The sequence below is a fragment of the Myotis yumanensis genome, unplaced genomic scaffold, assembly GCF_028538775.1.
Source record: "Myotis yumanensis isolate MYYU_CA2020_CCGP unplaced genomic scaffold, mMyoYum1.0.hap1 SCAF_5, whole genome shotgun sequence".
Classification (NCBI taxonomy): Eukaryota; Metazoa; Chordata; class Mammalia; order Chiroptera; family Vespertilionidae; genus Myotis; species Myotis yumanensis.
This window is the reverse complement of record NW_027223756.1, coordinates 96508662-96522355: the sequence shown is the minus strand read 5'-3', so window position 1 is coordinate 96522355 and position 13694 is coordinate 96508662. Positions and strand designations below refer to the sequence as shown.

Sequence of the window (13694 nt, the reverse complement as noted above, 5' to 3'; positions counted from 1 at the left end):
CAGGTACGTGCCCTTGACTGGAATCGAACCCAAGACCCTTTGGTTTTTTAGGCCAATGCTCTAATCCCTGAGCATGCTGGCCAGGGCAAGGCTTGAATTTTAAAGAAAAGATTCCAGTAAAGAACAAGTTTTGCCTCTGGAAGTAGTACAAGAAATCCTGAAAGCCAGGCACCAAAGTAGGAGAAAAACCGCAACTAGAAAAACACCCAAAACTCTGTCCCTGCCCTGTCCCGGTCACTGCCCTTGCGTCTCTGAGAGCTAGCCTGATGCGGAGCTTGCAACTCACAGATGAAATGCCCTGACAACAGGAAGACGTTGGTACGGGAATTTCTGTCCTTAGTAATAAGCAACCAAACGCTGGTCTCAAACTATACCAGCTTAATTACACTTCAGAGCCTATGTTCCAGAAGCCGGTACCCAGCACCAGTTCAAAACCTAAGTAGCTTTAATCTGCCTGGATATGCAATGATGAGAAGAAAGGGCGATTCATTGTATGGGGCAAGTTCTCTCCCCCAACCCCCTCAGTTATGGGCACTTGTTCTACTCCAGAATTTTAGAGAACTAGAGACTAGCACAAGGTTTTATTTTGCTGGCACATTTTAAAATTAAATTTATTGGGGTGACATTGGTCAACATGTACAGACAGGTTTCAGGTATGGGTTTCTATGTTACAAGATCTGTATATTGTACTATGTGCCCACCACCCAAAGTCAAATCTTCTCCCGTCACCATATATCAGGACCCCTTCACCCCAATCCTCCTTCCTATGGCAACCACCACACTGCTGTTTGTGTCCATGAGTTTCAGTTTTATATCCCACATATGAGTGAAATCATATAGTTCTTAGCTTCTTCTGACTGACATTTCATTTAGCATAATGTTCTCAAGGTCCAACCATGTTACAAACGGCATTATTTCATCCTTTCTTATAGCCGAGTAGTACTCCATTGTGTATATGGACCACATCTTCTTTATCCAGGCTTCTATCATGGGACACTGCTTGTTTCCATATCTTGGCCACTGTGAATAATGCTACAATGAACATACGGGTGCATACACTTTGTGAATACATGATTTTGAGGTTTTCGGGGATATACCCAGGAGAGGAATTGCTGGGTCATATGATAGCTCTTTCTCAAATTATTTTGCTGGCACATTTTAAATGAAAGGACATCAGTCCTTAGTATAAACTTCATTTTAATAGTTAAATTTACTTAATTCAAAATATATATTAACCACATCCTACCCCGGGCTCTTATATTGTTTTTGCCTTAAGGCGGGGGTGGGGAACCTTTTTTCTTCCAAGGGCCATTTGGATATTTATGAAATCATTCATGGGCCATACAAAATTATCAACTTAAAAATTAGCCTGCTATGTTTGGTCAAACATTTATTTATTTATTTATTTTTTACAGAGAGGAAGGGTAAAGGAGAGATAGAAACACCAATGATGAGAGAGAATCATTGATGGACTGCCTCCTGCATGCCCCACACTGGGGATCGACCCCACAACCTGGCTATGTGCCCTGATTAGGAATCGAACGGTAATCTCCTGATTCATGGATTGACTCTCAACCACTGAGCTAACTCACCCCTAATGCCTTGGCAGGGCCTAATATGGCCCTTGGGCAGGATGTTCCCCATCCCTTAAAGAGATGGGATTAGAGTCCTCTCCAAATCTTATATGGACAAAACGTCCTGGCTGATCAAAACTCAACAAACCATTTCTCCAACTGGAAGATGGGAGCAGCACCGAGCTAAGTCTCGGGGTGAGATGTTGTCGAGCATGTGTATGACATCCAAAACATCTCCATTTCCAGGAGTCCCTCTTCCAAAAGTTCTTGCCCCAATGTCCCCCAAAGTAAACTCCAACATGTCAGTTTTCGAGACCTGATTTTTTTTTTCAAATACATTTTATTGATTTTTTACAGAGAGAAAGGGAGAGGGACAGAGTCAGAAACATCGATCAAAGAGAAACATCGACCAGCCGCCTCCTGCACATCTCCTACTGGGGATGTGCCCACAACCCAAGTACATGCCCCTGACCAGAATCGAACCCGGGACCCCCCAGTCTGCAGGCTGATGCTCTATCCACTGAGCCAAACCGGTTTCGGCGAGACCTGATTTTTAGTTGAGAAAGTATAATGTTATGAGGTAGGATGAAGGTATAACTGGATTGTCATGGAAAAGGTAAACTTAGGTATTACATCAACCCAATCGTGTCTAAATCAATGCAGAGGCATCTGTCCTTCTAGTGGGGGGAACTCACATGAAGCAGGAATGTGCCGCTAGAAAGAAAAGAAGGCAAGTTCAGCTCGTTGGCTCTCCTTTCCCGGGCTGGCAAAACTGCAAAATCCCGAGAGGTAGCAGAGAAAAATGGATTGCGTACTTCAAGCCGTCCACCTGAACCAGGCAGGACCCTATAGGGCTGGAAGGGACCCCACGCTGGAGGGCCCCCCCTTAACGGACCTCAGGGCTAGATCCCACAGTGCCATCCGTTCTAACCCGGGTCACTGTTAATCAGCGCGTTTGTGAAGCAGTGCTGTCAGGGGGTAAATAGGGCTGCCCATTTTAAAGACAGGTGCCAGGCACTGTCCCTGGAGTTCTACACAGATTATCCTACTGAATTCTTACAGCAAATTTGCAAGGCCTGTGCAATATGTAATTACCACCTGAAGTGAGGAAAGTAACTTAGGAGGTCAAAGGACTCGTCTCAGGTTATAGACTCATCCAGTGGCAGAGCTTGAACCCAAAGCCCTGCCTTCAGAACCTGCGTTCTTTCTGTTGCGGTTGGTTTGTTGCGGTAACTGTTACTGGGTTCGCTCCTTTTTGTGAATATAAAAGTACGTACTAAGCAAGGGAGCAAGCCAGAATTAAGAACTGGCCGCCTGTCTGACACCAGTGTTCACAGTCTTGCCATTTCACAGGCCACCACCTCCTCCTTCACAGTTTCCTTCTTTCCTGATCAACTACTAAAAGCACATGCGGTAAAACAGGATCCAACCGAGGCTGAGCAGTGCAGGCCAGGCGCCTGGGAAACGGCTGCGAGTCTGCACTCTGCATTCCTTTCTGAAATGACCTGTGCCTCCTGCACTTGAACCTGAACGAAGGAGGCTCCCTATCCATGGAGAGAAACAGCCTGGTTACTGAGTGCTCAAGGTCACTCCGCCTGAGACGATAACACATGGAGAGGAAGTGGCCTTGGATAAAGGCAGTGTACACAAGGGAGCTTCAGAGTCTCCAAGTCAGATCAGAGGGACACGGGCCAAGGCTGCCCAGTGGGAGGGCCGCCAGAGCCGCTACTGTTTCCAGCAACGGCAGCATCAAGGGTCACGTGCTAACGTTGCAGAGTCCTTGGTCTGCCTATACAATGACTTTGCAGGCATCACCTCTTTTCAGACCTCAAACTCTATGGAGTCAACAAGGCAGATTTTATATCACTTTTACAGAAGAGCAAAATCCAGAGGACAACTGAGGACCTTGAGGGGCCTGCCCACAACCAAAAGGCCAGTTAGGTCAAGGCCTGGATAAGAAACCAAGCTTCCCAATTTCTAGTCCTGTGTCTGTCCCCTACAGCTTGGCCGACCAGGATAAATGGGAAAAATAATACTAATGTAACAAAGAAGAACAGAAGGGAGATGGGGTCCCTTGGTTAATGGCGGATGGGCCTTTCTTCTTTCTATTTTGATGAATGGGTTTCTCTCATTTCAGCATAAGAACTCCCCTCCCTTTCAAAATATTTATGGTTATTTCACATTACAGGATAGCTGCTAAAAGCGAATCACAGGTGTTCAGGTGACTCTCTAAAAGTGAATCTCTCCTGTCCAGCACAACTGCCTGTTTACACGGCGCGGCAGAGTCTGGTTAATGGAACGCATCGTCTTCTCAGGTAAGACTCTGGGTCTACAACAAGCGTGTCAAACTCTCGGGCCGCAACGAATATTTTTGCGGCCCAGCCAATATAACGGTATGTAAGAAACTTTTTAATAAAAAATTCGTAACTTGATTTTTACAATACCCTGTTATAATAATTATTAATAACGAACTACAACGTTCACTAATGACTGATCACTATAATCGTGTTGCATTCATTTCCCTTACTCGCCTACGCACAGGGGCACCATTTCTCTCCACTAATACTAGTAGGGAATATTTTAGCAGCCGATTGCCATGTAGTCTTGGACTGACTTGTGTGGTGTGCACAACAGGAAATATTTCATTTTCGGAGAACAAGAAAAATAGGTTTATTTGCATTACACTTATTAATTTGTGCAGTTATTCAGTGTCTGGTAAGTTAATGTTCAAGAAAAAATATTAATTTTTATTAAAATGTTCTGTTATTTTATGTTAACGACTAGAGGCCCGATGCACATATTTGTACACAGGTGGGGTCCGGCTGGCTGTCCCGATGGGGGGAGGGTCGGGGGGGGGGGGGCGGGGAACCAGCCGGGGGAAGGGGCCGTGGGCGGTTGGCCAGCCAGCCAGCTTCCTAGTTGAACTCCCGGTTGAACTCCCGGTCAAGGGGACAATTTGCTTATTAGCCTTTTATTATATAGGATTACTCATTTATTTCAGCCCTTTGTATTCAGCATGTCTCTATCAAAATAAACCTATGTTTCTATGAAAATTAAGACTTTTGGGTTTTTTTCGGCCCACATAAACCTAAACCTTGTTTATTTGGCCCATGTTAGCCTTTGAGTTTGACATGCTTGGTCTACATCAATTCCTCGTGCACTTAGACCTGGAACAGAACTAGGCAATGTGGAGGTTCTAAGGTACCACAGGTTGGAGGCAAACAGAATGCACGGCTCATCATCTGTGACAGGAAATGCACGAGAGAAATAAGTATTGATATAGATGAGAAAAATCTGTATTTATCATTACCTAGGCTGAAGGAACTCACACACAGAATCAGAACACAGAAACACGGAAAAAAGTGTGCGTGGTGGTGGTGGTGGGGGGGGGTTGGTGGTGGTAAAAACTACAGATTTTGGTTCCTTTTACTTTTTCCCAGTGAAGCATAATATTTGAGGTTTTCCCTTTGACACACAAATTTTTGAGAAAGAAGTTTAGAAATTCTGTCTAAAGTGAACCATCAATGTTTAGGAAGGAACAAGGGAAAAACAGAGAAAACGATGATTTATAACAAAACCATTTGAAGTGGATTTTTTTTTAAAATAAATTTTTGTTGACTTCATAGAGGAAGGGAGAGGAAGAGAGAGATAGAAACATCAATGATGAGAGAGAACCACGGACCAGCTACCTCCTGAACGCACCCCCCCACTGGGGACTGAGTCCACAACCCAGGCATGTGCCCTGACCGGGAACTGAACTGTGACCTCCTGGTTCATAGGTCCACGCTCAACCACTGACCCAAGCTGGCTGGGGGAAGTAGATTATTTCTTAATGGTGATTGCACATCAAAAGCAGAAGCAGACTGCTCAACCTTATCAGTTGATTAAGGTTCCCACAATGAATGTATTTTAGTCAACCAATAGCAGCTGTAAGACATTTTTAAAATATTCCCAAAGAACAAAATAATTATTTTAATAGATGTCAAAATTATGATGAAAAATGTGGTACCCTCTGACAGGAGATGGATTTTTTTAAAACTTAGAACCCAATTCTGTTATTAAATAGTGGAACACCCACATAAGAAATCCCAAACCTGAGCTCACTGCCATTTAACTGCTAAGGGATTTGGACGCCCAAATATATGAATCGTACTTCTTCCTCCCTGGTTCCCTTATTCTCATTTCAAGAGTAGACTTGGCACAATTACCTGTGGACGTGTGGAGGTCAGAGATAATAATAAACTCAACACAAGAGCTGTGTTTTAGCAAGAGGAAAAGTCTACCACATTCACCCTTGTACATTCCACCTTCAAAAAACCCTTTTCTCTGGTACTTATTATCTAATACGTTTCACCACTCACTGATTTCCAGAAACTCTATGTTAAGGAGCTAACTGATGTCTACATCATTTCTCATCTATCAAACTTATTCCATCCACCACTAACCAATCAATTAACCAGAACTAGAGAGTGTTTTCAGTAGAAATATAAGATGATGGATGTAGGCCAAAGGGATTACTAAAACAGCATCTCTATTCTCCAGGGGCTTGTGATTTAAGAACGTACAGGTTAGCTCTCTCCTCAATGAAACATAAAAAGATCAAAATATCACTTGCATTACAAGGCAGTATGCCCAAAGGTTCAGCTGTAAGTGCTCCTATAGTCCAGAAGGAAACGTATGGACTAGTGTCTTTAGAAGACAAATTATGAAGAAGAAAGGGCTTAAACTTGGCCTTGAAGGATGGGCAGGCAGAGAAAAATTTGTGCTTTTTCACCAAAGAGGTTGGTGATTTCTGCTGCTTGATCCACCCTGAGAAACAACAGCCCTGGGTGGACCTTACAGGAACTCTGAGAATTATGCCAGAGTGAGTTTTTGATTATTATCTCTTCATGGTCGAGAGTGATGTGCTCCCAATAACTTATAAGATTGGCTTTTGAGAGTCAAAATGAAGAATCAACACATGACTGAAAAACAATCTAGATTAAAAAAAGCCACATAAAGGAAGGAGAATGGCCCCAGGCCACCTAGTGGAGTGTGGTCCCTCGATGAACTCATTCTCACAGAGAACAAGAGAAGCACATTTCCAGGAATTTCGGCCAGCCAGGGAAGGCTGAAGATGCCTCCAGAGACAAGACCTAGCAATGCTTATCCACGAGGCCACTGGGAAAGAAGGAACTTTAGAAAACAGTGTTTGTATATTTTGATGTCACGAAAAGCACATCCTAAAGCGGATACAGGTACAAGCTTGCTGCTGACAGACTTTGAACATTCTTGGCCTCTTGCAAGATAGCTGCCCCTGGTGTTCAATACATACAGAGGTTAACAGAATGGCCCAGTTTCCTCACCGATAAGCTGGTCATAATTGCACCTACTTTACAGGAGCCTTGTAGGATTAATAATAGTTCCTGGCACTTAGGACTATGCAAGTGTTTGCAGTTGTTATCCTCATTACTTTATAATCGGCCTGGTGTCAGCTGAGAAAAGACTGAACTAATGATTATATCCACTTCCTCCACCCCCGTATCACCAATGACCCTACTCTGGAGAATGGGAACCTGCTGGTTATCAACCATTGCACGGTCCGGGTAAGATGCACCCAGTCCCCACAGACTAACACGTGGCTGGCCCCCTGCAGAGGATGGCTTTGCAGCAGAACAGACAGGCTGAGCACCCAGGAATAACACCACCGGCTCCGAGCCCCAAGGGGAAAACTCACCACGTAGAGCTTCCGCCAGATGACAGCCCATTCTCGCAGCGTGGCCGTGAGCTCCTGCACCAGCGGGAGCTCCCCGGGAATCACGGTCTCGTTCTGCCTAAAGAGAACCAGACAAACGCCCGCATTACTCTGAGCTGACTGTCACTGCTCTTCTGGACAGAGGTCAGAGTCCCCAGAGCTCAGAGATGGAAATGGGGCTGGCTGGGCTTGAAACAAAGCAAAACTTGCCCACTGCGGGGAGGTTTGTGTAGGAAACTGTCATACCTAAGCATCTGAGAAAAGAGAAGCAGAGAACACCGCAGTTCTTAAAATGAACTCATCTTCTAGCAAAGCAATGGACTCCTAGCCCAGCCTCAACCTTTCCATTTTGCATCTATCTCTATGGGAGCCTCAATTACTGAGCCAGGCTGTCTCCAGCGATTACTGGAAAGGGAAGCCAAAATCCAGTATTTTGGCTGGGTCTGCCAAGCATCCGCTTCTTGAGGGAGGGTGGATGGAGAAGCGCACGCACAGGGTCCTGGGGCCTCTAACCTCACACAGACTGCTGGCGGGCAGCGGGCAGTGCTGTTTTCTGGAATGGGACTAGGTTCTCTTCTCATCTGCTGCCTTACAGCACAGAAAATGTATCCGTACCAAACTCCTCTGACTCATAGGGGACTTAGGACAAGGTAGGCCTGACATTCAGTCACATAAATCCTCTCTGGCATTTTTATGATTAGCAAAAAGAAAAAAGGAGAGAGTGAGAGCAAGCAAAGGAGTGGGGATTTGTGGTAGGTTTGTGAGACTTAAATAAAAATACAGGATGCCCAGTTAAGTCTGAATTTCAGATTGATTCAATAACTTTTTTTAGCATGTCTCATGAAATATCTGGAACACACTATAAAAATTTACTGTTGTTACCCGAATCTCAAATTTACTGAGCATCCTGCATTTTACACGGCAACTCCAATTAGAGGGAGTAGCAAGTGACACAGGAGGTTGCCCAGGAGTGGCCCTCTGGGAAAAAGATTGTCCAGGAGGGCAGGGTGTCCATACTCAGCTTCTGAGGAGTCCAGTGTATTTGAACATGTCTCCACCTCTTGTCTCTAATACAGGAGGCAGAATTTATGACTGAAAATGTTTGGCAGCCTTGAGTCTGTGACCCATTCTACTCAGTATCAGCCCAGGGACCCGTCTGCATCCAGGCACTCCTGGTTCCCTCAACTCCCCTGCTGTGGGCTCGCCAACTACATGGCCTCTCCCCCACTTCAGGCTGAGTGTCTCACTCCTCATAACTGCCAGAGGCAGGAATTTCCAGGACAAACAGAAAGGCGAACAAGAAAATATCTGAACATGAAGTTTACTGTAGAGCACGTTCATGCACGTTATTCCATAATTTCTCATCAAGCTCGTGACCCACATCGGCCAGATTTGTTTCCCAAGCCCGCGGTGGCCTGAGGCTGGCGGACTTGTCCAAGATTCAGGGCTGACTAGTGCAGGTGTTAGCTTGCTCATCTGTCTCCCAGAGTTCCCAAAAGGGGTCTCAGATATTATCAGCAAAGGAGTGTCAAACGTTAACATGTGTGCACACATGCACATGCAATCGGTGAACGGGCAGTGCAAGATGAAGGTAAAGACCCCCTATTCTTTCACCGCCTGTCTTTTCTGTCCTTGGGAAGGATGCCAGGGAGGAACAATTATAAGAACAGAAGACAGAATAAACAATTGTGCCGGGAAAATGTGTTTATTTATTTCTCTCATCTGAGAAGTCAAATTAATGAGTCGAGAGAAATCATGCACTAGTTCGTGAGGCATTCTGCAATGAAAATTTTACATCTTTATCAATTTTTAGAGTCTTCCCCAAATGGAACTTACCCTCGATCTTCCACAGTTGCCTCTTTCAAATGGATATACGTCTCAGGGAAAATACCCTACAGAGAGAAGAACTTTGGTTACATGGCCATAGAAATCTCAGCCCAGAGGAAGGCACGGACGGCAGCGAGAATGAATGGAGGGGCGGGAGGACTCCTGGACAGTAGCTGCCGTTTGCAGCCAGGCTTGCAGGGCAAAAATCACAGTGAGGCTACCTAAGTGAAATCACAGCTGATACACTGAAAAGGCGGCAATTAAGACTTGGCTTCAGAGAGCTTAAGATAAATGCTTCTTAAATGAACAGGGAAACATGCCCAGGTGAGCTCAGAGCTGCAGTAGTGGAGAGGATTTTAACAGTGAGATTCTAAATCCCATCAGACCCTACCTGCCATGAGATGATCCCCTTTAAAGGATTTCACATAATTAGTGAGACGGAGGGCTTTGCATGTCGTGGCCCATAACATTATTGTAATCTTCCAAAGTGATTCCGCTCAGCACTTTCACTTTAACCAAATGTGCCCCAAATCAATTAGTGCTGGTTATCTGGTTATTTTTAGCACTTCCCAGTCTCAAATTGCTCTCCGTTCTACACACTTAGGAGGCAGTTCTACACCAGTATTGTGGCACTGCCCAGGGGAAAACTAAAGCCCACAAAGGCCTAAAAGAAGGACTAGAAGCTGGTCAGTGGAAACCGAAGAAACGAAGATCAGATCGAAGCAATAGGAAGCGAGGCATGGATGTCTGTTTCCTTCCATGGCAAAAGCTGCTGTTGTTTAACTGTGAGATACGCTCATCAATAAGCAGAGAAACTGCCATCTGGAGCGGGCATTGCGGTTCTTTGTTTTATGGTATTTTGCATGCCGGGCCAGGAGAAGTAAGAGAAGAACCTGTTTAACAGGCACCATGGCTCCACTGCTCTTAGCCCTGTGTCTACAAAAGTCAGTGTGGCCCATCCCATGGCAGGGGAGACTCACCACAAATGTGGCAGAGGGACGTCTTGCTGTCTGGGGGACTGGGTCAAAGATTCCTGTGTACCCAGAGATCCTCAATCCATTCAGAGACAGAAAACGAGTGAACTCCAACCAGCGTCGGTTGTGTGTCTAATTTGTGTGTCTAGTAACTTTATGGTATGTATATTTTATAATAAAAATCTGTCCAGAACTCATTAAGAAAGTAGAGTACTGGATAAGGATGAACCACTTGAAGTAGCAGTTATAAAGAGCCATATTTGGAGGTTAAATTAAGATGTAACACTGCTAGTTCCAAGGACTATCCTTGCAGAAGATTTTTCAGATCAAGAAGGTAAAGGACCAATTGCAATTCTCATGCATTCATAATCTGATAACTAGTTTCCTCTTAATAACTGGGAGAAGTCCAAGATAGAAGCATTTGTAATAGAAACAAACACTGACTCATGTTGTGACACTGATTCGTTAAATTGGGTCTACAGGTACGATGATTTTCATAGTAAGAGAATATTTATTTTGTTGTATTACCATCACAATGTTATTTGTAGACATCTTCCTCCTACGACAGCATAAGTCCACTTACAGACATTAATTGCTCAGATAAACCAGAGGCTTGTAGAACTTGTCCGATGCCATTACGACACACTATGAACCTGGGTAACATAGTTCTGATTTACAGCCCATCTCTCATTGTTGCTTTTCCTTTCTCAGTGCAAACTACTCACTTGAGTGTAAAAAAAAAAAAAAAAAGATTCTCCAGACATTGCCCTTAGCCACACTTTCACAATCCTGCCAGGATCAATATCTGTTTCTACAAAGGTTTGGTTTCTTCAATTTGTGAAACCACTAGCTCATTTTATCACCACTCTAAATGGCTATGTCTGCTTGTAAATGACACCAAAAATTTCCATTAAAATAACAGGCCTTTCAAATAGCGTTCCCCTAAGACTGGCAAACGAAGAAGAAAACAACATTAGGAGGCATTTCAAATAGATGTCTTAATGAAGGGGTGTCAAAAGTTGAGCATAATTCATGACAACTGACTTTAAATCCCCTGTTTTTCCTGGATCTCCCCACAAGGAAGATATTTCAACTTAACAACCAATGAACAAATGCACAGTCTTTGTGTGTCCTATCATGTTGTTGAATCACAAAGCTTAATCATCAAGAACTAAGAAAAGCCCTTCCTGAAATAATCCTCCAATAGGGTGAGATTTAAAGTTTAAAGAGGGTTTTAAGAAAATACATTAAAACCACCTTCAGAACTTGTCCTTTAGATCCTAGAGTGGCACCCCATCTATCCACATTTCAAAGCAGATAATAAAGGCACAAGCTAGATGGGCTGTGATCTATTAGAAAGTCATAGGATGCCTTAGAAACCAAAGTCGTGCCCGGCCAGTGTGGCTCAGTGGTTGATTGTCAACCTATGAACCAGGAGGTCAGAGTTCGATTTCTGGTCAAGGCACATGCCTGGTTGCAGGCTCGATCCCCAACAGGGGGTGTGCAGGAGGCAGCCAATCAATGATTCTCTCTCATCACTGATGTTTCTATCTCTCTCCCTCTCCCTTCCTCTCTCTGATATCAATAAAAAAAAGAACAAAAACCAAAGTCATCTATGCTCATGAAGGATCCTTACACTACAGACTCTGAAAAGAAAGGCTGTGGACTGGTACCTTGTTTCAACATGAGTCACAGTCACCAGTTAAAATAAAAAATTTTGCTTGTTCTTTAAGTTCATATGATTTTATCTGAGAGTAGTTTCTTTGTTCATTTAAAAATTTAACTTTTTAAAGGATAGGGAATTAAGTGACATAAGTATTCTTGCCCTTTAATAAATTTAGAACTTAAAAATAATTAACTCTGATTATGCTTTAAAATAACAACCACTTCCACAGTAATGAGCAAAACAAACACTGATGGGATTAAACCCAAACCAAGAAGCAGAATGGCTGTAAAAACCAGGGACTCAGCGTAACCAGCATCCGGAAAGAAAGGTCTTCTTTAGGTCATGCCATCGTAGGCCCCTGTTTGAAGGCCCCGAGAAATTAAAGTCAGCAAGACATTAAATGAAAATAACTAAGTTATAAATGAAGGCATGTGGTACAGGCTACAATCTGTGGGTAGAAACATTCAGCACCAGGATTTCGGAAGGAATCAAAGGAGCAAAATACCAATTGAGTTGATATTCATATTACAAGCAAACACTCCTTTATTTTGGTAGATTATTAAATTGTCAAAGTTAACAGTGTGTGTGTGTGTGTACACAGGCGAGTGCAAATACTGAGTGTGGCTGAGGAGGACAAGGTGGAGGCCTGACCAGAAAGACAGAGCCAACCACAGCAATGTCACTGTATCACCACACTGACGAGCTTGAGGGACAGGGAGCAAGAAGCCTGCAGAGGCCGGGCAAGTCTCTGAATTCACCTCTGGGCCTTTATCCTGAGTAGGCTGATGAAAAAATGGTTGATGCACTATTTTACCAGAGGATATGCTTTCACACCTAAAGAATAGCCATCAAAGAGACAGCAAACTCAGTCTAAAGACAGTGGAGAGCAGATATGGGACAGACAGCACAACACGAAACTAGCAGACAGATTTACTCAAAAGTTGAATGATAAGCCATACCTTTTTAGCTTTATTTTGGAGGGTATATCCTCGGTACCAACCTGTCAAGGTATAAGAGAACACACAATCCTTTATGTTATCTGGGATAATATAAAGATATTAGCAATATACATCCTCACATTCTGTTAGAACAGTAGGTGGAATCCAAGAGACAATCTACAGATAATATGCCAGATTATGCACATTTTGGTTTATTATACAATAAAAATCTAGATCAATTTTAGAGCTTTATTCTCCTAATAACTAAAGGATTTAAAATTCATGTAGAATCATGCTTCATCTCTGCTCCTTTGGAAAAAGGATAGACCAAAAAAAAGACAGAAGGCAACCCAACCTCTTAATACCTTCATAAATACCATGAGTTTTTATATGAATGACTGGATTTTCATCCATATATATACATTCTACAAGTCACCTTATACTACTAAAACAGACATTTTAAATAATTTATATGATCTCTCTCGCCTCCCTTTCCCTCCCCTCTCCTCCCCTCCCCTCCCCCCCTCCTCTCTCCCCCCCTCCCCCCCCCCCCCTCTCTCTCTCACCAAGCATAAGAATCACTATTATGGAACAACTTTAAATTGGGGAAGCAAATCTTATATATACAAATATTTGCACTTAAACAATGAAATCAATAATAAAACATTTCAAATTAATTCTTGGCAGTGCTATAAGCACCCCCCACAGTAATAAAGGTTTTATGTATTTGCTTGATGAGGCTCTAAGAAAAGGTTTTAACTTCCTTTTCAAAATTCCAATAAATACACATATACCTATGGATGTTTTCCCACCCTCTATTTCAGTGATGGCGAACCTATGACACGCGTGTCAGAGGTGACACACGAACTCATTTTTTTGGTTGATTTTTCTTTGTTAAATGGCATTTAAATATATAAAATAAATATCAAAAATATAAATCTTTGTTGTACTATGGTTGCAGATATCAAAAAATTTCTATAT

The 13694-nt window shown here is 43.2% G+C and overlaps 1 protein-coding gene across 3 annotated transcripts in view; it reads right to left on the bottom strand.

The window, feature by feature from the left end:
• Positions 1 to 13694, bottom strand: part of DOCK5 (dedicator of cytokinesis 5) — a 207977-nt gene that overhangs the window by 117226 nt on the left and 77057 nt on the right. For all 3 annotated transcript variants that reach the window (XM_070416608.1, XM_070416610.1, XM_070416609.1), the window contains exons 3-5: positions 12735 to 12775; positions 9145 to 9200; positions 7291 to 7387 (exon numbers count right to left, since the gene is read on the bottom strand). In XM_070416608.1, coding sequence (XP_070272709.1) covers positions 7291 to 7387; positions 9145 to 9200; positions 12735 to 12775 — 194 coding nt within the window. The remainder of the gene's footprint in view (positions 1 to 7290; positions 7388 to 9144; positions 9201 to 12734; positions 12776 to 13694) is intronic.